This window comes from Corvus kubaryi, unplaced genomic scaffold (genome assembly GCF_017639235.1).
Source record: "Corvus kubaryi isolate FWS band 111438036 unplaced genomic scaffold, C.kubaryi_AGA036_p1.0 37312, whole genome shotgun sequence".
Taxonomy (NCBI): domain Eukaryota; kingdom Metazoa; phylum Chordata; class Aves; order Passeriformes; family Corvidae; genus Corvus; species Corvus kubaryi.
Window position 1 is genome coordinate 29,248 of NW_024581098.1, and position 23,713 is coordinate 52,960.

A 23,713-nucleotide genomic window follows, 5' to 3' on the forward strand; every position below is an offset into this window, starting at 1 on the left:
TTTAAAGAGGTTATTTCCTTTGCAAAACCAGTACGTTTTCTTAACTTAGCAGTCAATGACCCTGTCGGAAAGTTTCCTTAATCAACGTAGACATGAATTGACTGGAAGCACGTCCCAGGGAGGCTTCCTTCTTCCAAGATGGGGAGGGCGCCGAAGGCTCCGCGCGTCGCTTGTTCCCCTGCGATGGGAAGCGGCGCCTCCATCCCAGCGTGCCCAGGCAGGGTTCCCGGCGCCCGTCCCGGGATTTTTATCGCTGAAGAACTGATAGGAGATGTGGGCGCGGAGCCCGCTGTGTCTGCCAGGCGCAGCTCCGCCTCCTCGTCCCGCGGGCGGGGGCGGCCGTGCGCTTATCCCGGGACGGGGCTCGTCCGCGGGGTCCGGGGCGGTGCCGCCGTGGGCAGGTGAGCGGGGCGGGGGGCTCGGGACGGGACGGGACGGGACGGGACAGGACAGGACAGGACAGGACAGGACGGAGGGCGGCGGAGGAGGGAGGCTGTGCCGCCCCGAGGGGATCCAGCGCCGGGGGAAGGTCCGGCCGCGTTCCAGCACTCCCAGTGCTTCAGCAGCGATCTGCTCGTAGGGGCCCTTAGCACCTGACATTGAGGAAACCCCCGAGTCTTCGCAGTGTTGACGTTTGGAAATGTTACATGACATTTCCAGGTGAAGAAAAGGGATAAATGTAGGTGTTGGGTGCTTGCTGTATTTTACTTGTGCCTGAGCAGGACAGGTACCAGCTCTGAACCCAGATACTGCTCCTTGTACACCCTCTTCATACACCCGACCATGTGTGCTCACAGCTCAGGAAAGCCAACCATATCCTGGGCTGGATCCCAAGAAGTGTGGCCAGCAGGGTGAGGGAGGTGATTCTGTCCTTCAAATCTGCTTCAGGTGTGAGACGTCACCTGGAGTGCTGCATCCAGCTCTGGTGTTCTCAGCACAGTAAAGACATGGACCTGTTGGAACATGTATAGAGAAGGATGACAAAGATGATCAGAGGACTCTCCTGTGAAGACAGGCTGAGAGAATTGTTCAGCCTGAAGAAGAGAAAGCCCCAGGGAGACCTCATTTCACCCTTTTAGTGTGTGAAGAGGACCTACCTACAAGAGGGCTGGAGAGGGACTTTTGACCCAGGCATGTAATCAGCAAGACATGAGGGAATGGCTTTAAACTAAAAGAAGGCAGTTTAGATTAAATATCAGGAAGAAATTTGCTGTGAGAATAATGAGACACTGGACCAGGTTGCTCAGAGAAGTTGTGGATGCCCCATCACTGGCAGTGTTGAAGGTTGGGTTGGATTGGGTTTTGAGCAACCTGGTCTAGTAGAAGATGTCACTGTCCATGGCAGGGGGGTTAAAACCAGATGCTCTTTAAGGGCACTTCCAACCCAAACCATTCTATGATTTTATGATTTTATTATTCTTCTAGCTCTTACCTGCCACATTTCTAGCAACTAAGCTGAGCAAGGATGCTCGGCCAGGGATAGTGTCTAATTTCCACATGCTCAATCAAACCCAAGTGGGAATTCAGTTATTCATATTTTCTGAAGCTGTAAATGGGAAACAATGTTCTGGGTTTAGTATCCTCAGTGTGTGAAACAGGTAGAATGGCTGCAAAACCTGGGGGACTGAGCACTGTAGCTGCTGATAGTTTCTTTCTGGAGAGGATAGACCCTTCGTTTTCAGGGTGGATGTGCTGAAAGTGGGGGAAGCTCTACAAACACAGGAGGGTATAAGATGGGTGGATTTATGGAGATAAGTAAAGTGGGTGGTGGCAGGGTGAGGCCAGCAAGAGAGTTATTTTCCATGGAACTGCCACAAAATGTGCAGGAAATACAAAACTGGAATTTCCTTTACACTGAAAAGCAACAGTCAGATTTGTAACTGCTAGATGGCTCCCCTCATGAAACAGAGCAATTGAGTTTGACTGAAGAGTAGGAGCCTGCCACAAGAAAGCAGGTGTCAAAAAATCCTCTCACCAAGAGTCTGCAGTTACTTTACACTTGCTTCTGTGTAAAGCATCTTCTCACTATGCTCTGCTAAACTTATTGCCAAGAGCAAACTAGTGAGCAGCAGGACCAGGATCATAACTATTCAGTCATGGTTGAAAGCCAGCTACAAGGCTTTAATTTTAATGCAATAGGTCTCTTGTGACAGCTTTGTTCTTCCCTGGGATTATAATGTTGGTAAGATTATCCCTATCAGTAAATGATGCTTCAGCAAGAGCTTAGGATCTGAACGACTTGTAGTACAGGAGACTTTTGTTGAAAGGGGAGCTCCTCTCAAAGTAGGCAGACAGTGGTTCTGTCTCTCTCTGGCATCACCTGTAATTCTACATTGTAGATACAGTGATTATTCTGGAATTTGATATGCTTTATAGGTGGAGCCCAAACAAATACCTCACATGTCAACACACATGTTGTTCTCTATAAGAACAATGAAGTCACTCAGAACAGTAGCTTCAAGTCCATCACTAGATAAGATGAGAAAAATGCCGACGATTTAAAAAATGTTTGTTTGGGTTTTTTTGTTAAATAATACAACACTAAACCCACTTGTTAACCTTTTATAGGATATTCAGCATTGAAGTACTTTGGAGCTGCTCCTGGCTCAGATTTCTTAAAAGCAGAAGAGAAATTTCTTTCTTAAATTTTGACATTTGGGGGAAACTAAAGCAGTTATAAGTAAATGTGTTGTGGTAACACTCCTGCATTGTCTCCTAGTGCATAATCAAGGAGGTTGTTAGTAACAGGCTTTAAATAAGCACTCAAATAGTTGTGTAATAATTTCCTATATGGTGTTTGATAGAAAGAATGCTTCAGAATTGTATTTGTGTTTTCAGCAGGGGACTGGTGAGAGATAGCCAGTAGAACATGGAAAAATAGAAGTCCTGTCCTGTTGTAGCCCTTTGATGTTAGCAGGATACTCTTTGACAGTAGAGGGATGCATTTACCGTGTTGGACTCACATCATATGGTCCAAAAACCGGGGTCCAGGTTTCAGTGATTGGAGTTCATTCTTTTCTTATGAAATATTGGAGGTAGTGTACAATTGAACAGTGACAGCAGAAACTGAACCACAGTTGAATATCCAATTTCCAGAAAAAACCATGCTGCTTCTAGTTTTTTCTCAATCTGTCAATCATTTATTCTTTTTCTACTCTTGGATTCAGCTGGAATGATGTTGAATTAACTTGTATCCCACCCACCCAGCTGGCTGACTGAAGGCGAACTCGCTGTGTCTACCCAACTACTTTCAGATGTCTTTGGTCAAATCTGTACTGTTAAAATCTGTTTTGTATGTCTTAAAAAATATATAATTTTTCACATTGATTCATTTTATTTTCTTTCTAAAGCTTTTTTCCAGTGTCTATATTGAACTTAAAATCAGAAATTAATAAGTTAAGATGTTAATTTATACTGTAGTCTGTGAGCTAACTAAGTTAAGGGTAGTGGTTTTCCAGCCAGCAAGTAATTTTCTGCTACATAAAAACTGGGATGGAGGAAGAGGAATCAGTGGAATGTTACATTGTTAAAACTGATCAATGTAAACATCCTTGATAATATTAGAAGAAAATTCTGAAAATGCTGAATAATCTAGGACATAGATTCAGTTCTCATTTGGTAGCGATTTCACCACTGATGGATTTTTTTTTTGTCATGCTAGTCGATAACATCTTTGATTGCATATATGCTCCATTTAAAAGAGATGTATTTTTAAATAAAAATGTGAAGTGGCATTGGTAATATACTTGCGTAATTCCCATACACCAACCTTAGTTTGGGCTGTTCCCAAGAGGGATTTTGCTTGTGCCAGCATTTTCACTGGCATCCCTTTAGCAGGGAGCCAGCTGATGCTGTTGGAGATCAGTCTGGGGGTAAGAACATAGAGCAAAGGACTGGTGGAAGGACAACTTTCAAGCAGCAGCTCATGTGTGGCTTAAAGTGACTCTTTAAGAAGCCCCTGTTAAACTATATGTGCATGAAACCTGCACAAGCTATTAAACCTCGAATTTCTTCAAAGAATGGAAGTGAATTTGTTTGCAAGGTCTGTTTCCCACAGAATTATAATGAGTGTGATCAGTTACCTTCATCATTAACCAGCTTCTCAGTTACCTTGCCAGAAGTTTATCTGGCTGTTGAGTCTGCAGTTATTTGTGCTTGGGGACTGTGGAATAATCTTAAATCTTGTTGGTAGATTATAGGATCTCTTGTTCATCAGTGATCTGTATATCCCAATTAATCCCTATATCATATAGGGGTTCTTATTGATGCACTTGCTGTGGATGTGGACATTTTATCTGTGATTTTAAGACACTTTTGGTACTGGCTGTAGTAGTCTGTGTTCCAGGCCTGCACCCCCCATCAGAATGCAAAATCCACTCACTTCTTTCACCCTATGCTGCAGGTTGAACGAGTTATTCCAAGTACTGCTCAGTATTTCTGATTCAGCAGCCTGAGGCAAGCCCCCTTAACATGGCCTTCTCCTGGACTCTGTCAGCACAGCATGCTTTGCACACATTGAGGATTTGTAGTCCTTGCTCTTATTAGAACTTTATAAACGATAACTTACTATAAAGTAGCACTGCACCATCAGCTTTATCCTTCTTTAACAGTGTTTCAACAGCTATTTTAATATCTGAATCATGCAGACTATTCCTTTTTTTTCTTTCATGTTATTGATAAAATCTCTTTTCAGTGAAAATGTCCAGATCTTCCTATATCTTAGTCAGGCACCAGTCATCAGGATATAAACAATTCTATATTAATTCTTGTGACTTTTTGTCATACTGATTTCATTTGTTTGTACCATGTTGAGCATCTTTTAACACAGTGCTTGCTTCCTTTTAGTTTACTGTCCTTTCAGCTTGTGCTCTACCTGTGAAACTGCCTTTATCTCAAACCAAGAGCTTTTGCACTTTTAATCTTCTGATTCTCTCACCCATCTCACTGCAGTGGGGAGTGAGTGATCAGCTGTGTGGTGATCAGCTGCCTACTGGGGTTAAACCAAGTGGTCCTTTTTGCTGTCCAGCGTGGAGTTCAAAGGGTTTGTGATATGGACAGGTTTCATTGGGGGGGGTGTGTGTGTGTGTGTGTGAGACTAGATTTATAGCTACTGCAGCTACACATTCTGCAGGGCTTGCCACGGGGCTTGCTTGCCTTGCTGCATGTTAGCCACTAGTGCTTATTCATGGCTGCTTTTCACTTTTGCTGTTTGCTCTACTCTTTGTCATCCGTAATTCTGAAGGGAGCTGTGCTTTACACCAGTCCACCCCTACAGTCTACCCAAGGCTTCAAAGAAGGAGAACAGAAGTGTACAGCAGGTTTGCTCATATAAGTACACAGATGAAGATGTAAAGTCAGAGAAGGCTGAGCTTGCTGTATTTTATGATCCTGGCACTGACTTTGGCACTTACAATTTGTTTCTTGTAGGTACTTGTTCTGGTGCTGGAGTGGAAAAATCTACTCGTTAAACAAGTAGCAACCTGATTGAGGCAATGAAAATCTGTATTCAGTTATGGATTACTGAACTGGATTGCAATGTTTAAATCTCTGGCAAATACTCAAGAATCTTAAAAGCAGCCAGTAATTCTGGAGTGCTCTTGCATTCCAGTGTAACCACTACCTGCTGTCAGGCAGGCAGGGTCAGCTGTAGGAACGGACTAACTAACCAGGGGGTTGCATGCGTAAAACATTGGTAGGGCCATGGAGCTCTCTTGGGCTTTGGTAGGGCTGGAAGATCTGAAAAAAAAGTGTGTTGTATGGATGAGGGGTGAAAAGCTGCTTTTCCCAGTGCTAACAGCAGTACCAAATGTGCTGGACACCTCCAGGCCTTGTGAAGGAGCCATGACTGCCTTGGTTTTGCTTGCTGGCCCTTCAGCTGCTCATTCCACTATCTGATCCCCTTACTGCCAAACTGAGAGGAAGAAGAAGCTCAGGCTGGACTGTCTACAGAAGATAGGGAGAGCCCACATCTCTGGCAGCAGTCTTCTTGGCTAATGCTGCTAAAAATACTTTCCAGTTACTCTCTTGAGAGAAATCATCTGATCAGCCATGTTGCAGGGATCCTGAGGCTTTGTTGAACTCCAGCCTTTCTTGTTTCAGCCCCTATTCCATAAATACATGGCTAATCTCATAGCCAGCAGCTATCTTAGCATGACAGAGAGACACAAAATGTTTGAACCTGTGCTATACCAAAATAAGCATCAGGTGTATTTACAGAAACCTTTTCCCCTAAATTGAGAAACTACAGCTGGTTGTTTTGGTTTATTTTTTTGTATTTTTTTTTCTTTCTTCTTCATGCAGGACATGATAGGTAGAAAAGAATCCTGTGCTTCAGGACAGATACCAATGACCAGCCTCGGCTGCCTTGTCTATGCATTGGAAGAATGGACTGTTGTGGAGTTCCTGAAGAAATACCTTTTTCATCTGATCATTGCCTCACTTGCAATTAGTGCAATATTAGTTTTTTTTATAGTTCCTTTAACAATCGTCTTTTTCATTTACCTTACTAATATTTTGCTTTTAATATATCAGAGGAACAATGAGATAAAAGCAGATCCCTTGAGTGATGTTTGGGATAGTGTAAGAAAAACTATAGCAAGCTTTTGGGATATATATGCAAGAATATGGCATGGTAAGTATGACATGACTTGTCTGAAGCTTTGAATTACAGTAAGTGGTAAATACACAGAAGTTTTAATTTTAATTTTTTTCTTCCAAATGGATGCAAATAAATTACATTTATTATACTTTGCATGGCATCTTTGAACATCCTGCAGTATAAAACTTTCTCTATGTCTTCCTAGGACTCTGCCTACTCCAATCCCATCCAAATGGCTCATGGCAGGAGCTGTAGCAGGGATGGAAATGAAGGCAGAAAAGGTGGAACAGAACTCTTAGCTGGCAGAAGCTGTGGCTTTCCCAAGCCTTTGTATACATTAGACTTCTAGTCCAGCTCCACCTGAAACCTAAATCAAATGTAGGAAGAATCTTGACAAGGATTCATAGAAGTGCAAGTCTGTGAGGAAATTCCCTCCCACTGTGAATACACTTAACTCTTGTGGAGAGAACCTATCTTTGGGATTCTTACAGATAATGCTTTCAATTTAAACATCTCCCCTTCTCTAAAAGAGGAGCACTTTATTATGGAAAATCACAAACTCTTCCTTCTCCTGGACACAGAATAAAGATTGATACTTCCAGATTTCAGGAAAGCATCCAGACTGTTTGCCTTTAATTCTGAAAATGAAGCATTTTCACACCAGTTACTAATTTTTTTTTTTTAAATACTATTATTGTACTATTTACAAGAAGTTCCTAATGGGAAATATATCATTTAGTTCCCTCACTGAGGAAAATGTCAGGTTCAGGTCTGATCTCACGATTAAACTGACCAACAAATCAGTCCATTGATAAGCTGTGGTGTTTGAAGGACTTTCTCTCTGTTATTGACCAAAAATTCCATCCAGAACTTAATTATTTTAAAAGCTACTGCAGAGGCTTTCACAACTCTCTGAAAGTCATTTAACAAAGGACAGTAAATAGCTTTTTTTTTAAACTGCTAGGTGATTTACAGATATCATTGTCAGTGTATTGCTTTCCATCCCAAACAGGTTATGAGCTTCATGGTGTGGAAAACCTCCCAGAAGGACCAGGCATTCTTGTGTATTACCATGGAGCTATTCCTATAGACTACCTTTACTTTTTGTCTAGGCTGTTTCTCTGGAAGAAAAGAATTTGTCTGTCAGTAGCTGATCATTTTGTGTTTCGTTTACCAGGTAAGAACATATTCTCTTGTATGTAAGCTTCCTGGATTCGCCTAGTATGTTCTGGTTTTGGTGAACTTTACATTTTCTATACTTGAAAGAGAGCTTTTCAACTAAAAGACTGCTTTTAGACTTTTAAACTAAAAGCTGGTAGTTGTAACAGGATAAACAGGGTAGAATATCCTGTATTTTTGTTGAAAACATTGGTAAACCCTCCAAAGCCAACAAATAGACATATAATCCTTTTGGGATGAAACGTCATCCCTCAGTAGAAGGTGCTGGGTAGGATTCTACTGTTGACCTAGTCAGGTCAGCTGACTGGTCAGGAGAAGATACAGAGAAGCAAAGATAATTCAATTTTAGAAAAACAAGGCACAGAGTGTCCAGAAGAAGTAGCAGGGAGATTAAAGGCACTTTTATACCACTAATACTGAAAGCTGTTTTAACAATAGAGAATAAAGGAAACTATTTAGAAGGACACTCTTCAGAAAAGGAAGTTTTCCTGAAAACAGGTAGCATAAACTCAAGCAAATTTGATGCAAAAACTATATTCCTGCACCTCTAGAAAGAATACAAGAACTTTCTACAAGCATACTTAGTAAATACTGAGCACATCAGAAGTATGAAGTCGTCAAAAGATGACTGGCTTTTAAGAGTACCCTCAAAAAAAAAGAAAGTTTAGCAAAATGTTGGAAAGGAAACTCCTTTTTTAAGGGATAAGTAAAAGGGTACTCTTTCAAACTGAAGTGTCCCTAGCACAGCTTTTTATTACAAATGCAGAGTACACACTAGTTAGTACTAAGCAACACTCTCAGCTGTGCAGTTGCTGGACTACTGGTGTGTACATAACATATTGCTTGCATTATGTTCATGCTAGAGCAACAGAAGGTGGCAAATGTTGTGTCAGCCTTTAAAAAGGCTATAAAAAGACATCTGGTAAGAAAGACGACAAATAATTGAGGTTAGACCTCCCCATTGCATTAGTAGAAAATGTGGTTAAAAGTAATAGGCTGAGTGAAATTTCTCCCTAACCATCTCTTGCTCTACCATGCTTACTTACTTTTTGCAAAGAAATGTTACACTTCACAGATTGGTTCTTTAAAGAATGCTCATGAGCATATGCTGAAGCTCAGTTCAGTTTATTTACAGAATTAATTACAGTTACAGGAGAATTCTTCTGTGAATTAATAACACTCTTCATGCTGGAATAGCTGCAAAGTAATAAAGTTACAATAAAAGGACAGAGATGATTCAGAGGTGTGGCACGGCTTCCTGTGAAGAGCTAGGACATCAGACAGAAGCCTTGCATGGCTGAGGGATAAAATGTTCTGTGAGACCTGGAAAAGGGGACTGAGTGGTGATAATATTTTCATGTGAAACATTATAATTCTCAAAAGTTTTAAAGCCAAGCAGATGAAGAACCTCCTTGCTTAATAAGGATATGGCATTCCTGACTTTAGGATCAAACAGAAATATGTCTGAGTTCACAAAGGGGTTAAACAAAGTCAACATCTGTCTTTGACAGAAAGATCTATCAAGCATGATACCTTCAATAAGATTAAATACAATTAAATTACAGGATTTAATTGTATAACAATTAAATATAATAACAGCACTGTGTTATCCACTGTCTTCCAAAGTTTCTGTTGCAGATCTCTGTCAGTCCAGAGTTGTTTCTTCCATTTATTAATATAAAAAAATTTCTTTTCAAACTTTGCTGTTTGAACTGGGAATTTGAAGATTGTGGAAATACTTGTTTGCTTTCTATCAGAGTTCCAAACTGATATATTTAAAATATAAAGATAATATTAGAAAGCACAGAGTACTTCTATGGTTCTCAATCTGTCTTGTAGAGAAATCCCAGTTATGGAAACAGAGGAAGGAGATTCACTGAACTGTTTGTGTGGTGCTGAAATTGCTCTGCTAGCTTCTGTCATTCATGCACCTTGAGAGTCTTAGTGCAGTGCAATTTGATCCACATAGTTTGCAATTAACCACAAAATACTCAATTAAACAACTAAAACCCTCAACGTTTAAAATATTAAACATCACATTTTAAAAGAACACCAAAAATAGCTGCTTGTCAGGTATTTATTTTTGTAGTAATCTTTATTTTACTGAATTTTTTTTTCTGTATTAAAATATGTAAAAAGAAGGAGAGAGGAATAGATGCTTATTTTCAGATTTCTAGCTATGACCCACAAGTTTTGCTTACATAATTTGGTTGATAATCATGGAAGATAGCATGTGGAAGCCTTTTTTTATTTGAGATGTTCCTGACAAGATGGTTCATCTTCATAATATTTGTGCAAAAATATTGTCACGTATTTGTCATTTTGCCAACATTTACTCTGTAGGTGTCTTACTTCCTTTGTAAAAAATTTGTCTTAGCCTAAATATATAGCTACTAGATTTTAATTTAGCTGCAATCTGGCTCCTACACGCAAGCAGTATTTGGGATATATGTTGTTATATTAATATGCATTTTTTACTTATTTATTTCAGGACTTAAATTATTGTTGGAAGTGACGGGTGTTATACCAGGTACGAGGGAGGAGTGTCTCCTTGCACTGAGGAATGGATACTTGGTGTCCATCTCACCAGGTGGAGTTCGAGAAGCGCTGTTCAGCGACGAAAGTTACCAGCTCATGTGGGGAAATCGAAAAGGCTTTGCTCAGGTCGCTCTAGAAGCAAAAGTGGTGAGTGCCGTAAGTTACCAATCCCAGTTTATGCTTTCTGCATATGTGCTTCGTTATAAAATGCAGCTTAGGAGCGTTTGTTGGAAAATCTTCCAGAGGAAATGGTTGGGAAGTAAAGATTTCATGTCCTTTTTCCATCACTTTTGTCAAGCACATTAATTCACAAAAAGCAAGGGTTTTTGGAACTGTCCAACTTTTTCTTGACTGTTTCAAAGCATCCATCTCTGCAGTTCCATGTCTACAGTCCCATTATGCAGGCATCCAGTGTCTCATCTTGACTGCATTTCAGGAATCTTCACTGTGGTCCTTCTCCATATTGTCCTATGGTTTCATTCTTTTTTCTTATCTTAGTAGGCTTGCATCTTTATCTTACTTCCATGTACCCCATCATTTTCTTATGGCTCTTTAATATATTATCCTTATCTTTCTCCTTAGTTATTCTGGGAGGGTCTAGGACTTTGTTCTTACCATTACTTTTCCTCATGTTTGTAAAAGATTGCATCAACTAACCTGTGTCTGCATCAGTGTCTGAGTTTGAATCATGTGTGCACTTTTGAAGCAGTTTCTGCATCTCCCTCACCATGCTTTCATTCCCATCGAGGAGCATGTTAGAATACCTGAGCTGCATTCCTTCTGGCTGAAACTAAACCAAAATTGGGACCTAATACTCTCTAGCGTCAAATGGTCCAATGGTTCCAAACAAGAATTTGTTCTACATAAAAACAGAGCACTGAAGTGTGTTCAGTGGAGATGTCAGATCCTCAGCATCCTCTAGAGATGTGTTTCTCTTGATTTGTACCCCACCAATGTACACATGGCCAATATTTCAGTTAGTTTCCATATGGATGATGATGTACAAATACAACCTTCTACCACTAGCTCTGACTTCTTCCATCTAAATCCACGTGGGAGACTGCTTTTCTGACATGGTGTCTGGGAAATTGTTTTATTTGGGATGGCATGCAGCTGAAAGAGCAGCAACCCTGTCTTTTTCCTAACTGCCATTTTTCATCATCATTACCTCTAGATACAAGTTTTCTGCTTTAATTTACACCTAGCATACTAGTGCTTTTTGTGTCTCACAATTCTGGTGCAAATCCAGGTTTTATCTGTGCACTTTCTGCTGCTTTCTCTTGAATTGCACAACCATCACTTTTTCTTCACGTTCTTATGAATATGTCATCAATTGCAGTGCTCTTTGGCCTTCCATATAAAGTTGTCTGTCTATACAAGTGAATCTGTACAGGGAGTTGAGTTCTTCCCGTGAAACTTTAATTTCTTATCATCCCTTTCAGATTTTTGTGCAGTTATGTCTCTTTTGCACCTCATCCAATTTGTTGCTTCTCCAACTCTGTTTTGGTCTCTTGTGCTAAAGATCCTGCTACAAAGGACCTGAAGGTGCAAAATGCATGCTTCAGGTTAATATTTCTTCATAACTCTGTCTCTAAATGATTGTGGGGAGATAAACACTAAAATAAACTTAGGGGCATTTACCCAATGTATAAAGTAATTTTAGGCCCAGTGTCCTGTTTCTACATCTTGTCTTGTTATGTTGCCTTTTAAAAGTCTTATGTCTTAAGTCGAGTCTTATGTGCTTCTGTTCCCTTTCCTGTCCTTTTTCTCAAAAGTGTAGGCTGGTAAATGTCAGTCACAATACTTCATATATTGTGTGGGCCTGTACACCACCACTACTAGGAAAGTATCAGAATGTGAATGGGATAAACTCAGTCAAATTCATATGGGCACTTTGAATTCCCCAATAGTCTTCTTATGTAATAAATGAATAATATACTCAAACAGTTAGAAGGAGGTGTCACTTCAAAAACCTGAGTGATTTCTAATGATTTTGCTTTCATATCTGTCTTTCAAGCTATTTCAAACATCTGAGTACTCTTTTGCCAGATGTTTTCCCTTCACCTGTAACCTTACAGTAATGCAATGTCACAGGTTGTAGGTTTTTAAATAAAAATTGAATTAAAAACTCTCAGTGCCCTTACACAGATTGCCACCCTGATCAAAACACATCACAAGAATCTTTGCCAGTAATCCTCCTAATTCTACCAGTCTTCTATAATATAGAAGCACATGGAAATAGCTGAATAGTAGTACCTAAAATTGTTACCTCCTCTTGACACAATTTGTGTTTTTGTTTTGTGGGGGTTTTAAAAATTTTATTTAATGAATTGGGTTTTCTCTGAGGATAAGGTTCCTGCAGTGTGAAAGGGCCTTGTGGTCCTTTGCATAATGTTTGGTAAAACAGGCACTATGTAGGACTGTTACCAGGAGGGCAGAGAAAGTATTTTACCCTTTGACAGCTACTAGCCTGGGCTTACCTTTAGAGTGCTACTGGTTCTTACATCTCTTATTATTACCCTCATTCAGCTTTGTGGGTTGTTATGATCAGGAACTCTGACTGGATCCCTGTATGGTGGGCATTGCTGTAATTAGTTTGCAAGCTTCACTGAACTTTGGGCATCTTTGATATTTCTCTGGAAATCTGGAATCAGACAAACTTTAGATAACTAAACACTTAAAAAAATAAAGAGAACTGCTGTGCATTTAACAGTAGAGAGGGCAATATTAACCTTATATATCACTTCTTAAATAAAGTTAGGCCCATAGTAGTCACTGGATCCCATCTTTTGACACATTTCAAATTTGATTGTTCTTGCTGCATCCTTTTCAATACTGGCTGGACTAGTCTTGCAGGTTGACCAAAGACTGGGGTGTAGTGGATGCCAGGCACCCATCAAAGCCTCTCTATCACTGCCCTCCACAAGTGGACAGGGGAGAGAAAATAAAACAAAAGATTCATGAGCTGAGGTAAAGACTGGGAGAAATCACTCACCAAATACCACTAAGGGCAAACCAGACTCAACTTAGGGATATTAATTGCATTTATTAGTAACAAACAGAGCAAAACAATGAGAAGTAAAGTGAAAGTCTTAAAAACACCTTTTGCTCCACCTCTTCCTTCTTCCTTGGCTCTACCTCCTTCCCTGCAGTGGTGCAGAGAGATGGGGAATGGGGGTTATGGCCAGTTCATCACATGTTGTTTCTGCCACTGCTCACAGAGAAGAGTCCTTCTCCTGTTCTAGCATGGGGTCCATCCTACAGGAGACAAACTTCAACTTGAGTCTATGCCATGGGCAACAGTTCTTCATGAACATGTGGGTCACTCTTCCACAGGGTGCAGTCCTTCAGGCACAGCCTGCTCCAGTGTAGGTTCCCCACAGGGTCACAAGTCCTACCAAGGAAACTTGCTCCAGCATGGACTTCTCTCTCCAGGGATCTGCAGGCCCCTGCCAGGAGCCTGCTCCAGCACTGGTTTTGTACAGCTTCACAGCCCTCTTTCAGGCATCCATGCTCTGGTGTGGGTCTCCTCCACAGGCTGCAGGTGGGTCTCTGCATCCCCATGGTCCTCCATGAGCTGCAGGGGCCCAGCTGCCTCACCATGGGCTGCAGGTGAGTCTCTGCTCTGGAGCACCTCCTTCCCCGCCTTCAGTGCTGACCTTGGTGTCTGCAGGGCTGTTCCTCTCACATACTCTCACTCTGCTCTTCTCTGTCTGCAATTACATATGCGCAAGAATTTTTTTTCCTTCTTAAATATGTCATCACAGAGGTGTTATTTTCATTCCTGTTAGGCTTGGCTTTGGCCTGCAGCTCATCTGTCCTGGAGCTGGCTGGCATTGGCTCTGCCAGACATGGGAGAAGCTTCTGGCAGCTTGTCACAGAAGCCACTCCTGTGGCTCCCCTGCTACAAAAAACCAGCCATGAAAACCAAATATACTGGGGATAGACTCATCCAGCAATCAGAACTTGTTCTATTACGTAGCAATTAATATAAATTTGCTAATACTTACTCAGATATCATGAATGAAGACAAGATAGAATTATAAGGGTCTTTTAAAATTTTTTTTACATACAGTGTATGTAAAAAAGTAGCACACACACTTTATCAGAACAACTACATGGTGGTTAATAACCTGTCATAGATTGCTTGAATGGGATTTCAAGACAAAACCTATTTTATATATGAATAGACATTCCCATCCATCATATAATATTATGGAAGTTCAATATTTCTTCCACTGAAAAAGTTGAAGAAAAGCAAACAAGGAATGTAGTTTCAGCCTCAGTACTTGCCTGCAAAGTTTTCACATTTGGTTTCCACTTCGTTTTGTGTAACTACTCTGCTTAACAGGAGTCAGAGAGTGTTACTATTTAATGTCATGACTCAGTGTACCTCTGGGACATATATTTGTCTCAGTCAAATTCATCCATGACCTTCAGAAATACCCTCTGTCTGTGGCTTGCTTTTCACAGGCTAACAGGGAGGTATCATCATTTCTGAAGATCCCTGAATTTTATCTGTGCCAAAAAATTCCTTCGAGTTAGGTAAAAAATAAACAGGAACCATGATTTATAAAATTCTCTTGTATGGGCAAGAGATAAGTGATTTCCAGAGGTCTCTTCCAACCCCAACTATCCTGTAATTCTGTGATTTTCAAGCTGTCTGGGTGTGGTCCAGCTCAGTTCCAGCACAGCAAATATAAATCTGTGGGTTACTGCAGATCTGGTTGTGCTGCTTTACAAATGTAAGATTTTGTGTGTGCCTGCTTTTTCCAGCTTAGAGACAGAACGTTGCTGCCTACTCGGCACCTCAATGGCTGATCATTGTATGAGAGTAACTTCTGTAGTTGCCAGATTTCTTTATAGCCTGACATATGTTTCTCTTGCACTATTCCTAAAATTTAAAGTGTTTTGTTTGTGTGACAGATAGGTTTCAAACATTTTACGTCTTAGATGTATAGTATTCAATTAATAGCTGAAGCAGAGTGTGGTATTTTTAGTGTCCAGTACTTAAATGTTTTTTAAAAGATGTTACTGATTACTTTTTAAGGCTTTATTTCTAACAATTTCCCTTAATTTCTTGTTCTGAAGGGTTTACTATTACAACTTTATTAATGTTTGATACTTTTGCGCTCTCTCAGGTATTTTTTCTTTTTAATGGTTTCTATCACTATGAGTTATTTGTTAGGCTCTAGTTAGATCTTTTGCTTGCTTGTTTGCTTGGGTTTTTTTTTTCTCATCCTGCAGTTTCTGTTCTGTGGTAGTGATTCTTAACAGTATAAATGTCTTCTTTCATTACCTCTTAATTACCAATTACCAAATTGTTCCAACAATGTCTTCAAATTAGAGTTTCAGAAAAAAGGAAAAGGGACAATAGTGGAGAAAAAAAGTCTTTACATATATGGATACAACTACTGTCAGTCTACAAACTATGAAGCCTTACCTCAGGCTGTAAGATATACTGTTTCAAGTGCAGGTATCTCAAGTGTGTTTCTTTTCAGTTACAATGATGAAATGAATTTGTTCTGTAAGTGCGTAAGGATCCGCCCTCCAGAAGGTGTGTAGTCCCGGTCAGTGAGGACACACAATTGCCTTTTTTGTCTCACATTTGCCTTTTTTTCTGTAGGGATCTGCAGAAGTCTTTTCCACTGAAGTTTTATCCAAACATTACTGCTTCAGTTGGACCCTATTTGAGAAGCAGATGAGATGAGCCAAGCATGAATGTCTGCTTGCTTTCTGCAAGACTTCACAGACTGAACACTTTCCTATTCACCACTCATGATGAAAGCTTTAGATAGAGAAACTATGGAAATTTGTTTTATGTTCCAGTCAGTGATACTGCAGTAAATACATAACACAGGAGTTATATAAACCGTAATACAATGTCAGTCATTTTATTTACAGATAATGACTTTAAAACAGATGTTTGTGGGAGCTGAAAAATAGAATTCTATTTCTAGTCTGGAGTTTTTTATAGCAAGAGTCCTTGTTTACTGCTTAACTGACTGATAATTACCCTCTGTGTCTGAGTGACTTTCTTAGCTGCATTAGCAGGCACTAAGACAGAAGTTCAAACCTGATATAACATTTCCACCTTTTTTTTTTTTGTGCTTCCTTAGCCCATCATTCCAATGTATACTCAAAATGTCCGTGAAGGCTATAGGATGTTTAAAGAAAGAAGTAAGAACTTAAAAACATATTTTATATATTTGGAATGTTTTCTCTCTTTTCTCTCAGATTTCTCTTGCTTTTATCTTAGATATTGCTTTTCAGACTTTTGCTTACTTTGGATTTTCTAATACTTGCTGTGGGTCAGAGGTAGCTCAAATATGGAAATAGCTTGTACATAACTGGTTTATGTGTGTGATTTTGTTCTTTAATGCAGTCTTATTTTATGATCTATTAAGTCTATTGGGCTTTGTTTTGGTGGACAGTTGCCTCAATCCTGTAACAACTTTCTTACTGTCAAATTAACCATGCAATTTTAAGAAGTCTTCTACATTAATCAGATCTCACGTTTGGATTGTGTTTTCTGTGACTATAACCTCACTTTTTCCTCCCATAAACCATTTCAGGATTTTTTAGACAGTTATATGAAAGCACTCGATTGCCTTTTACTCCTCCATATGGAGGACTTCCAGTTAAGTTCCGCACATACATTGGGAAGCCAATCCCTTACGATCCGAATATAACTGCAGACGAATTAGTTGAAAAGGTGAGTTCTCTCTCCTTGCAGTACTGAACTACATACTTTTCCCTCTACTATATATGCACTGGAAACCAGTTTTTTTCATGCTTGGTTAAAGACAAATACACTTTTACTTGCTTGTTAAAGCTATGGGAAGTTGAGGTCTTGGTATTTAATGTACCAATACCTACAAGTACATATTGACATAGTTGATTGGGATGCCCTCATGTGTGAGCTCTGTCTTCTTGTTATGTTAACTTTGCTTCTCCCATGCCTTTGATAACTTTGATAATAATTATGGTAACTGAAATGACGTAAAGTATATTTTAAATGCAGTTTTCAGTAACTATGAAAATAAATTTCATTAATAACAAATAACTTTGAGAATCTTCACCAAATAGCATAGGGCTCTAGAGGCAAAGTTCTTCAAGAGCTTCAGTCTCATTGTCAAAATGAAAATGTTAAAAAACAAAGTTGCATCCAAAATATAAAAATATTTTGAGTACCTACACCTTGGTGAAATTAGTAATGCCCAGGAGCATAAAAGTGTTTACAGATCTAGATTTTAGGCATTTTTTCAAAATACTAAGCTAAACCAAAAAAACAGCTTTTAAAATTTTTCATGGAAGATGAAAGGAGGATTTTATGCAAGAAGAATTAAAGAATCTGCTATGACCTAGAAATACACAAACAAATCAACTGTTAGAAATTACTTATGGAAAAACACCTTGCTGCCCTCACAAAGATGCAACAAGGCTAGCTTTTCTTTAATTTTCTTTTTTTAAAGATCCATTGCAGATTGTTCTGAGCTTCACAAAAGTGAAACCAGAAAGACAGGTTTGGTTACAAGGGAACAGCCCCAGCAAGCTGTGGAGTTTGGTCTTAGCAGCTTTAGGAGGCTGGAAGCAATATGACTGCCCTTACGGTTATTCATATCCTTGTATTTTGGGGAAACAGTATTTTGTGTACCTGCAAAAGTGAAATTGAAATTTCCCATTATATAATTTAAAAATAAAAAGGGCAACTTAAATGAGGTTTGAGGTGAGAAGTGGCCTGGCTGCTGTCTGATCCTGCTGGCAAAGGAATTAGGACATGAATCAGTCAGGAAAGGTTTGGCTACTTTTCTTATATTCACAATGATATTCTACCATAAGTCTGGGGTAGACCTGTGGAGTATGTAGCTACCCTTATTTCAAGTTTAATTACACGAGGGAAACCAAAAGGAGATAGTTTCTTATGTCTTTTAGAAATATAGAATATTGTAGTCATTCTCTTCCTAAACTTGCATTTGAGTATCATATAAAGAGTATTATGAATTTCCTTATTGTGTGCATGCTGTGTATGATAAAATTACGGGAGAATTAATGTTGGGAAGGACAGACAGAGGTTCCTACTCCAAATTCCTAGTCCAAGCAAGGTCAGCTATAAGGTCAGATGAGGTGAATCAGGCTTTATCCATCATTTTTGATGAAAACTTTCAGGGATGGGAGATTGTAGAAACTTAATGTTTGCATGTGTTGAAGAGTACTCTGACTTGGTAATGACCACATTTGATAAATCTCAATAATTTGATCCTTCCCAAACTTCAGTCATTGTTCTTGTTCCTTTCTTTTCCAAGAAATGTGTCATTAGGACAACTAGTTAATATAAAAGACAATTATTTTCTTACAGTACAGTTACGTGTGAATTTTTTTTCTTGAACTTCTGAGAAGGCAGTGATTATATTGATCTTCCATGCATAAATAGGTCCATGCATAAAAGGCAAATTTCTCTTCTCTTTTCAGACAAAGACTGCTGTCCAAGCTCTCATAAGCAAGCACCAAACAATCCCAGGCAACATATGGAAGGCTTTACTGGAACGATTTGATAAACGTCGTAAAAGTGATTAGAATGCTTATGTTTGTTTCATTGGTTTTACAGCATACAGTAAAAAACAATTTCCTACAGCACTGGTCACTAATAGCTGGTGTTAACCAGTTTAATTTTCAAATTTCTACAGATTTGGTGGAAGAAAACAATTAACCTCTTGAAAGTTCCCTCCTGTCTTTGAGAATATTCTGAACTCAGAAAGATCGATGAAGATGACTTATGTATAATAGCAATGCAACAGCTAAATTACCCCAAAGGAAATCATGCAGCCAAGATTTTCCTGGTTCCTAAAACAAGTATGTACTTACATCCAAGAGCCTTAGTGGTGTTGTCTAGAACTGTGGGTTTGTCTTTTGAGCACAGTCCAGTCTCAGAGCAGAGCCTCAGAGTTGGTGTTGTCCCACCAGAGACCACCCCACCGGGTGCACCTTCCCTGACGGACTCACGCAAGAAAGTGTCAGAACAAAAACTGTCTTGCTTTAGGGAATCAGCTACTGCTTAGCCCATTCTTCTAGAGACTATACAAAGAGCCATAATCCCTTTAAACCAGATACTAGACTCCTTCAAACACATCAGCTTAGTGGTTCATACCCTGGAAAGCAGCACTACTGCATTCAACGCTCTTCCCCCACAAAAAAAGGTCTCTCAAAGAGAGGAAAAAAAAGCTTTAGTTCAGTGTAGCAAATATTGCAAACACATGTAGAAGGTAGTTTCAAGTCTGAGCTGGTTCATGCACGCACTATTGCACCACACCATAGTTGTTTAATGGATGAGACTGCCCTCAGCCTGAAAATCCCTGGATATGGTGTGTGCACGGATGTGCTGTATTTACTCAAATCTCCTGGTGAGCAGGGAATAGGGTTGGGGGAAGCTTTCATGGGCAATGCATCCTTGAGGCTTATCATCACTGGTGGTTTGCCTAAAAATGTAGTACTTAAACACTGTAGTACTGCAACACTGCTGGTACAGATTGAACCAAAATGCCTGTTTGGAAGGGCAGTGTTGTCTTCCTAATGCAACTTGTGGAAAAGCAAAACTTAGTACAAAGCAGAACGTGTTTTGTACAAAGGCTGTGGGATGTTGTTACTGGTGGGAGTGGGAGAACTTTGTGTAATCTATCCAATATGCCATTAAATGCAACCAAGTCTTAACTTCAAAGACCGAGAAAGGTAATTTTTGTGCCACATTTTTTCCTTCATGTACTTTTAATACGTAAATAATCTTTCCTCTCAACATCCTAAAAGGACATAACATCTAAGGAAATATATATAATGTTTGCCCATTTTTAAGTAGAAAACTAAATCTATGTTTTCGGTTAAAATAAATTCTTCCTCAACCCTGCTTCTTCACAAGTATTTCTTGCACATCTGGTGAAGAGAGAAGGATAGACAGGTAAGTTATTTCCCTGGACCAAAAAGACAGGAATCCTATCCTGAAAAAACCCCTCAAATCTGTCTTAAGATACAGGAATCTTTACTTGAACACATTAACTATAACTGCTCTATACAGGCAGAAGGATTTTTCTCCCAGCAGAGACTCAGCATGCATAGGAGATGATAAACTAAAGCAGATCAAGATGCTCACTGATATGCCTGGACATAAACAGGAATTCAAACCACGAAGTCTTACATGCCGCTCTCCAGCAATACAAGCTGAAATTCAAAGCCTGAGCTTAAGTCAAGGGAGAAAAGGAACTAAAGAAAAAGATTATTGAATACTAAAATGGACACAGGTGAAGAAGCAAGAGGAATTATAGTAACCAGAATCTGAAGGCGTTCTTTGTATTGCAGAAACTGAAGAAGGACTAGCCAGAATCATTGTCTGACTATCCTATTTTTCAAGTACATTAATACCATCATGGAATGTGTCCAAAGAAGGGCAATGAAGCTGGTAAAGGGTCTGGAGCACAAGTCTTATGAGGAGCTTCTGAGGGAGGGGAGGTTGTTTAGCCTGGAGAAAAGGAGCCTCTGGAGGGACCAGGTGGGAGTCAGTCTCTGCTCCCAGGAAATAAGGGTCAGAACAAGAGAAAATGGAAATTGTGCCAGGAGAGGTTTAGATTGGATATCAGTAAAAAATTCTTCACTGAGAGGGTTGCCAAGCATTGGAACAGGCTGCCCAGGGCAGTGGTGAAGTCACCATCCCAGGAGGTATTTAGAAGGTGTGTAGATGTGGCACTTGTGGACATGGTCTAGTGGTGGGCTTGGCAGAGCTAGGTTATTGATTGGACTCGGGGATCTTAAACGTCCTTTCCAACCTAAACAATTCTGATTCTGGGACCAATTAAACACTCCAGTGATCAGAATTTGCACAACCTTTCAAATGCCATGCTCTCTGATCATGCTAGGAGCTGTGCTGCAACTCACAATGGAGAACTAACCTTGGGTAGGAGATACGTAATCAGAGCACTGACTGTCTTTCAAAGCAGAGATTCCTGCCTCTATCTCCTCTATTTCAGACAGCTGTTAATATTTTCTAACAAAGTTCAAGTTTTTCCTGGGCCATTACATCTTTCAGCAGCATCACTGCATTATCTGAAGCTTCTCTGAAGTGAGTTGGAGTAAAAAATAGTTCCTATTTGTTGTCCTCTGTCACAGTTGTCTTAAGAGTATTTTCTGGGATATCAAGATGATAGACAAAATTATTATTGAGAAACAGGAGTGATTTTGAATGATGTATGTAATTTTTCTAATAAAAATTTTAAACAATTTTTCCAGAAACATTATAATACTGCTCTGATAATATGCACTTATTATATTGTTTTAGTGGCTCCCTCTAAATTTTTACTCTTTTTTAGAGCAGTATTATAGAAATTAGAACTAAAAACTGGTGTTACAGAAACTAGAGTTCTTGTCATACAAATAGAAATGTAACTGCAGATCAAATCACTCCCCTGCTACCCTTATTTTTTAGCCTCTTGTACTGGGTTGACCCTGAGTTGATGGACAGTCTTTAAGACCAATTACGCTTCTCACAATTTACATATTTAAACCGCACGGAAAGGCGGGACTTCCCCTTTTTGTCGGAGCTCGCCTGCTGGAAGGTGGGGGGCGCTCCGAGCCTCCCGGCCCCGCCGGGCCGGGGCCACTGCCCCTTTCCCCCTTTCCCAACACTGCGGCATGGACCCTGGATCACTGCGGGGGGGACTGTCCCAGAGCCGCAGGCAGCTAAAACCAGCCATGGACTGCTCACAGCTAAACCCATCCAGCGCGGCTTCTGGGGACAGGCGGGTCCCTCTCCTCTCCGTGCGGAGCCGGCGGAGGCAACGGGAGCCGGCAGAGCCTCCTGTCTGCAGCCAGCACACTTTGTGCTGAACTGAAGAAGACACCACACAGCCAGCAGCACAAAGGGAGCGAGGCTTTCCCCACCGTAAAGCCCGAACAAGAACACTCTTCAACATGGCGGCGTCAGAGTCAGAGAGAAAGAGAAGTGAGTCACGTGGGACGGAGCTGAGCATGGAGACGGGAGAAAAGGGGGCGGTGCCGCGATTCTGGCGCGCAGCTTAAAAGAAACCTTCTTGCATGCCGTGGTAAGAAACTGTAATACCACAAACTGTTTGTCTCTTTAATCCATTTGAAGAACATGGGGGGATGGAGTATCTTCGTGTGCCTGTGAAGATTGTGAAGAATGCCTATGCCAGGCTATTTAGAAGTAGTAAGAGGCTGTTAGAGACTTGTGGCGAAGAAAAGCCTTTGTGTGCAGGCCAAAATACCTTATCCTTAAAAAGATGAATAACCCCATGTGATGGCCCATGTTTTGTAGTGTGAAGGAACTGTGAGATTTTTCATGGGAGAGATGTTCTACACACAGCAGATTGTTTGTTTCCGGGCGGATCTGCTGTTAGTGGCAGTTTGGGAACCACGTGCAACTGAAGGAAAACCTTTTCTTCCTTAAGCATAAGAGAGAGACTTTTCAAGAACTGGAACACTGACTAACATCCCATGTTCTGTTATCCCTTGTGTGAGCTGGGTAAAAGGAGAGAAGTGCTGGGGGGGGGGGGGATTTGCTTTAATTTTGTTTTGTTATTTTCTCTTTACTTTTAATTCTATTAGTAATAAAACTCTTTTCATTGTACTGCAACTGTTTAAGGTTTGTGCCTGCTTTGCTTTTTTCTCCTAATTCTTATCTCACAGAAGGAAAATAAGTAAGTAATTAATATTTTGAACCAAAACCACTACATTTAATTGGTGTTTCTGCCTGGTTTCGAGCTCAACCTGCTACACCTCTCCATCGTACAACAAAAAAAAAAGAAATGAACACCAGCAAATGACCTGTTCCTGCCTCAAAATGAAAGCAGCATTTATGACTCTTCTAAGGTATAGTATGCCCAGCAAATAATGCAGGGAAATTCTGTTTTTGTAGCTTTCTTGTGTATAAGGTTCAACCAGCTCAAACGACAAGATTTTGCATTGGGGAAAAATATCGTACTGATAACACAGTAAATTAATAAAATCACAGAGTCATAGAATATCCTGAGTTGGAAGGGACCCAGAAGGATCATCAAGCCCCAAGTGCTGGCCCTGCACAGGACAGCCTCAAGAATCACACCGTGTGCCTGTTCAAATGCTTCTTGAATTCTGGCAGGCGTGGGGCTGTGACCAATTCATTAATTGGATGACAGTGGAAAAAGTTGCACAGTAAATTGTGTACAACTGCACAACTGAGCAGCTGCAGATGTCGAACAGGCAGATGATGTACATGTAGAAGACAACTGGTCAGAAAAGCACAGCAGGCAGGGATCTGGAAGAGCTGGCGGAATTCATCTCATGGAAGGCTGAGGGCACAGCCATGGCAGTGTTCCATGTCTTCCTAACCGGTAGGGTATCTGCATCGATACCTGTGTG

General features: G+C 40.3%; 1 protein-coding gene across 1 annotated transcript; it reads left to right on the top strand.

Annotated features, from left to right (window-relative positions):
* The first annotated feature begins 335 nt into the window (after nt 1-335).
* Nucleotides 336-20,213, top strand: LOC121665103 (transmembrane protein 68-like). Its single transcript, XM_042028997.1, has 7 exons — nt 336-401; nt 6,301-6,631; nt 7,611-7,775; nt 10,269-10,462; nt 16,435-16,495; nt 16,891-17,030; nt 18,788-20,213. Exons 2-7 carry the CDS (start codon nt 6,304-6,306, stop codon nt 18,890-18,892), a joined length of 993 nt encoding a protein of 330 aa, XP_041884931.1. The 5' UTR covers nt 336-401; nt 6,301-6,303; the 3' UTR covers nt 18,893-20,213.
* The last annotated feature ends 3,500 nt before the right edge of the window (nt 20,214-23,713 follow it).

Bases quoted from the DNA above. Each gene is read 5' to 3' on its own strand.
- LOC121665103 (XM_042028997.1), top strand. From the start codon at position 6,304: ATGATAGGTAGAAAAGAATCCTGTGCTTCAGGACAGATACCAATGACC. The intron at 10,463-16,434 runs GTGAGTGCCGTA...GTGCTTCCTTAG, and splicing joins TCGCTCTAGAAGCAAAAGTG to CCCATCATTCCAATGTATAC. The intron at 16,496-16,890 runs GTAAGAACTTAA...AAACCATTTCAG, and splicing joins TAGGATGTTTAAAGAAAGAA to GATTTTTTAGACAGTTATAT.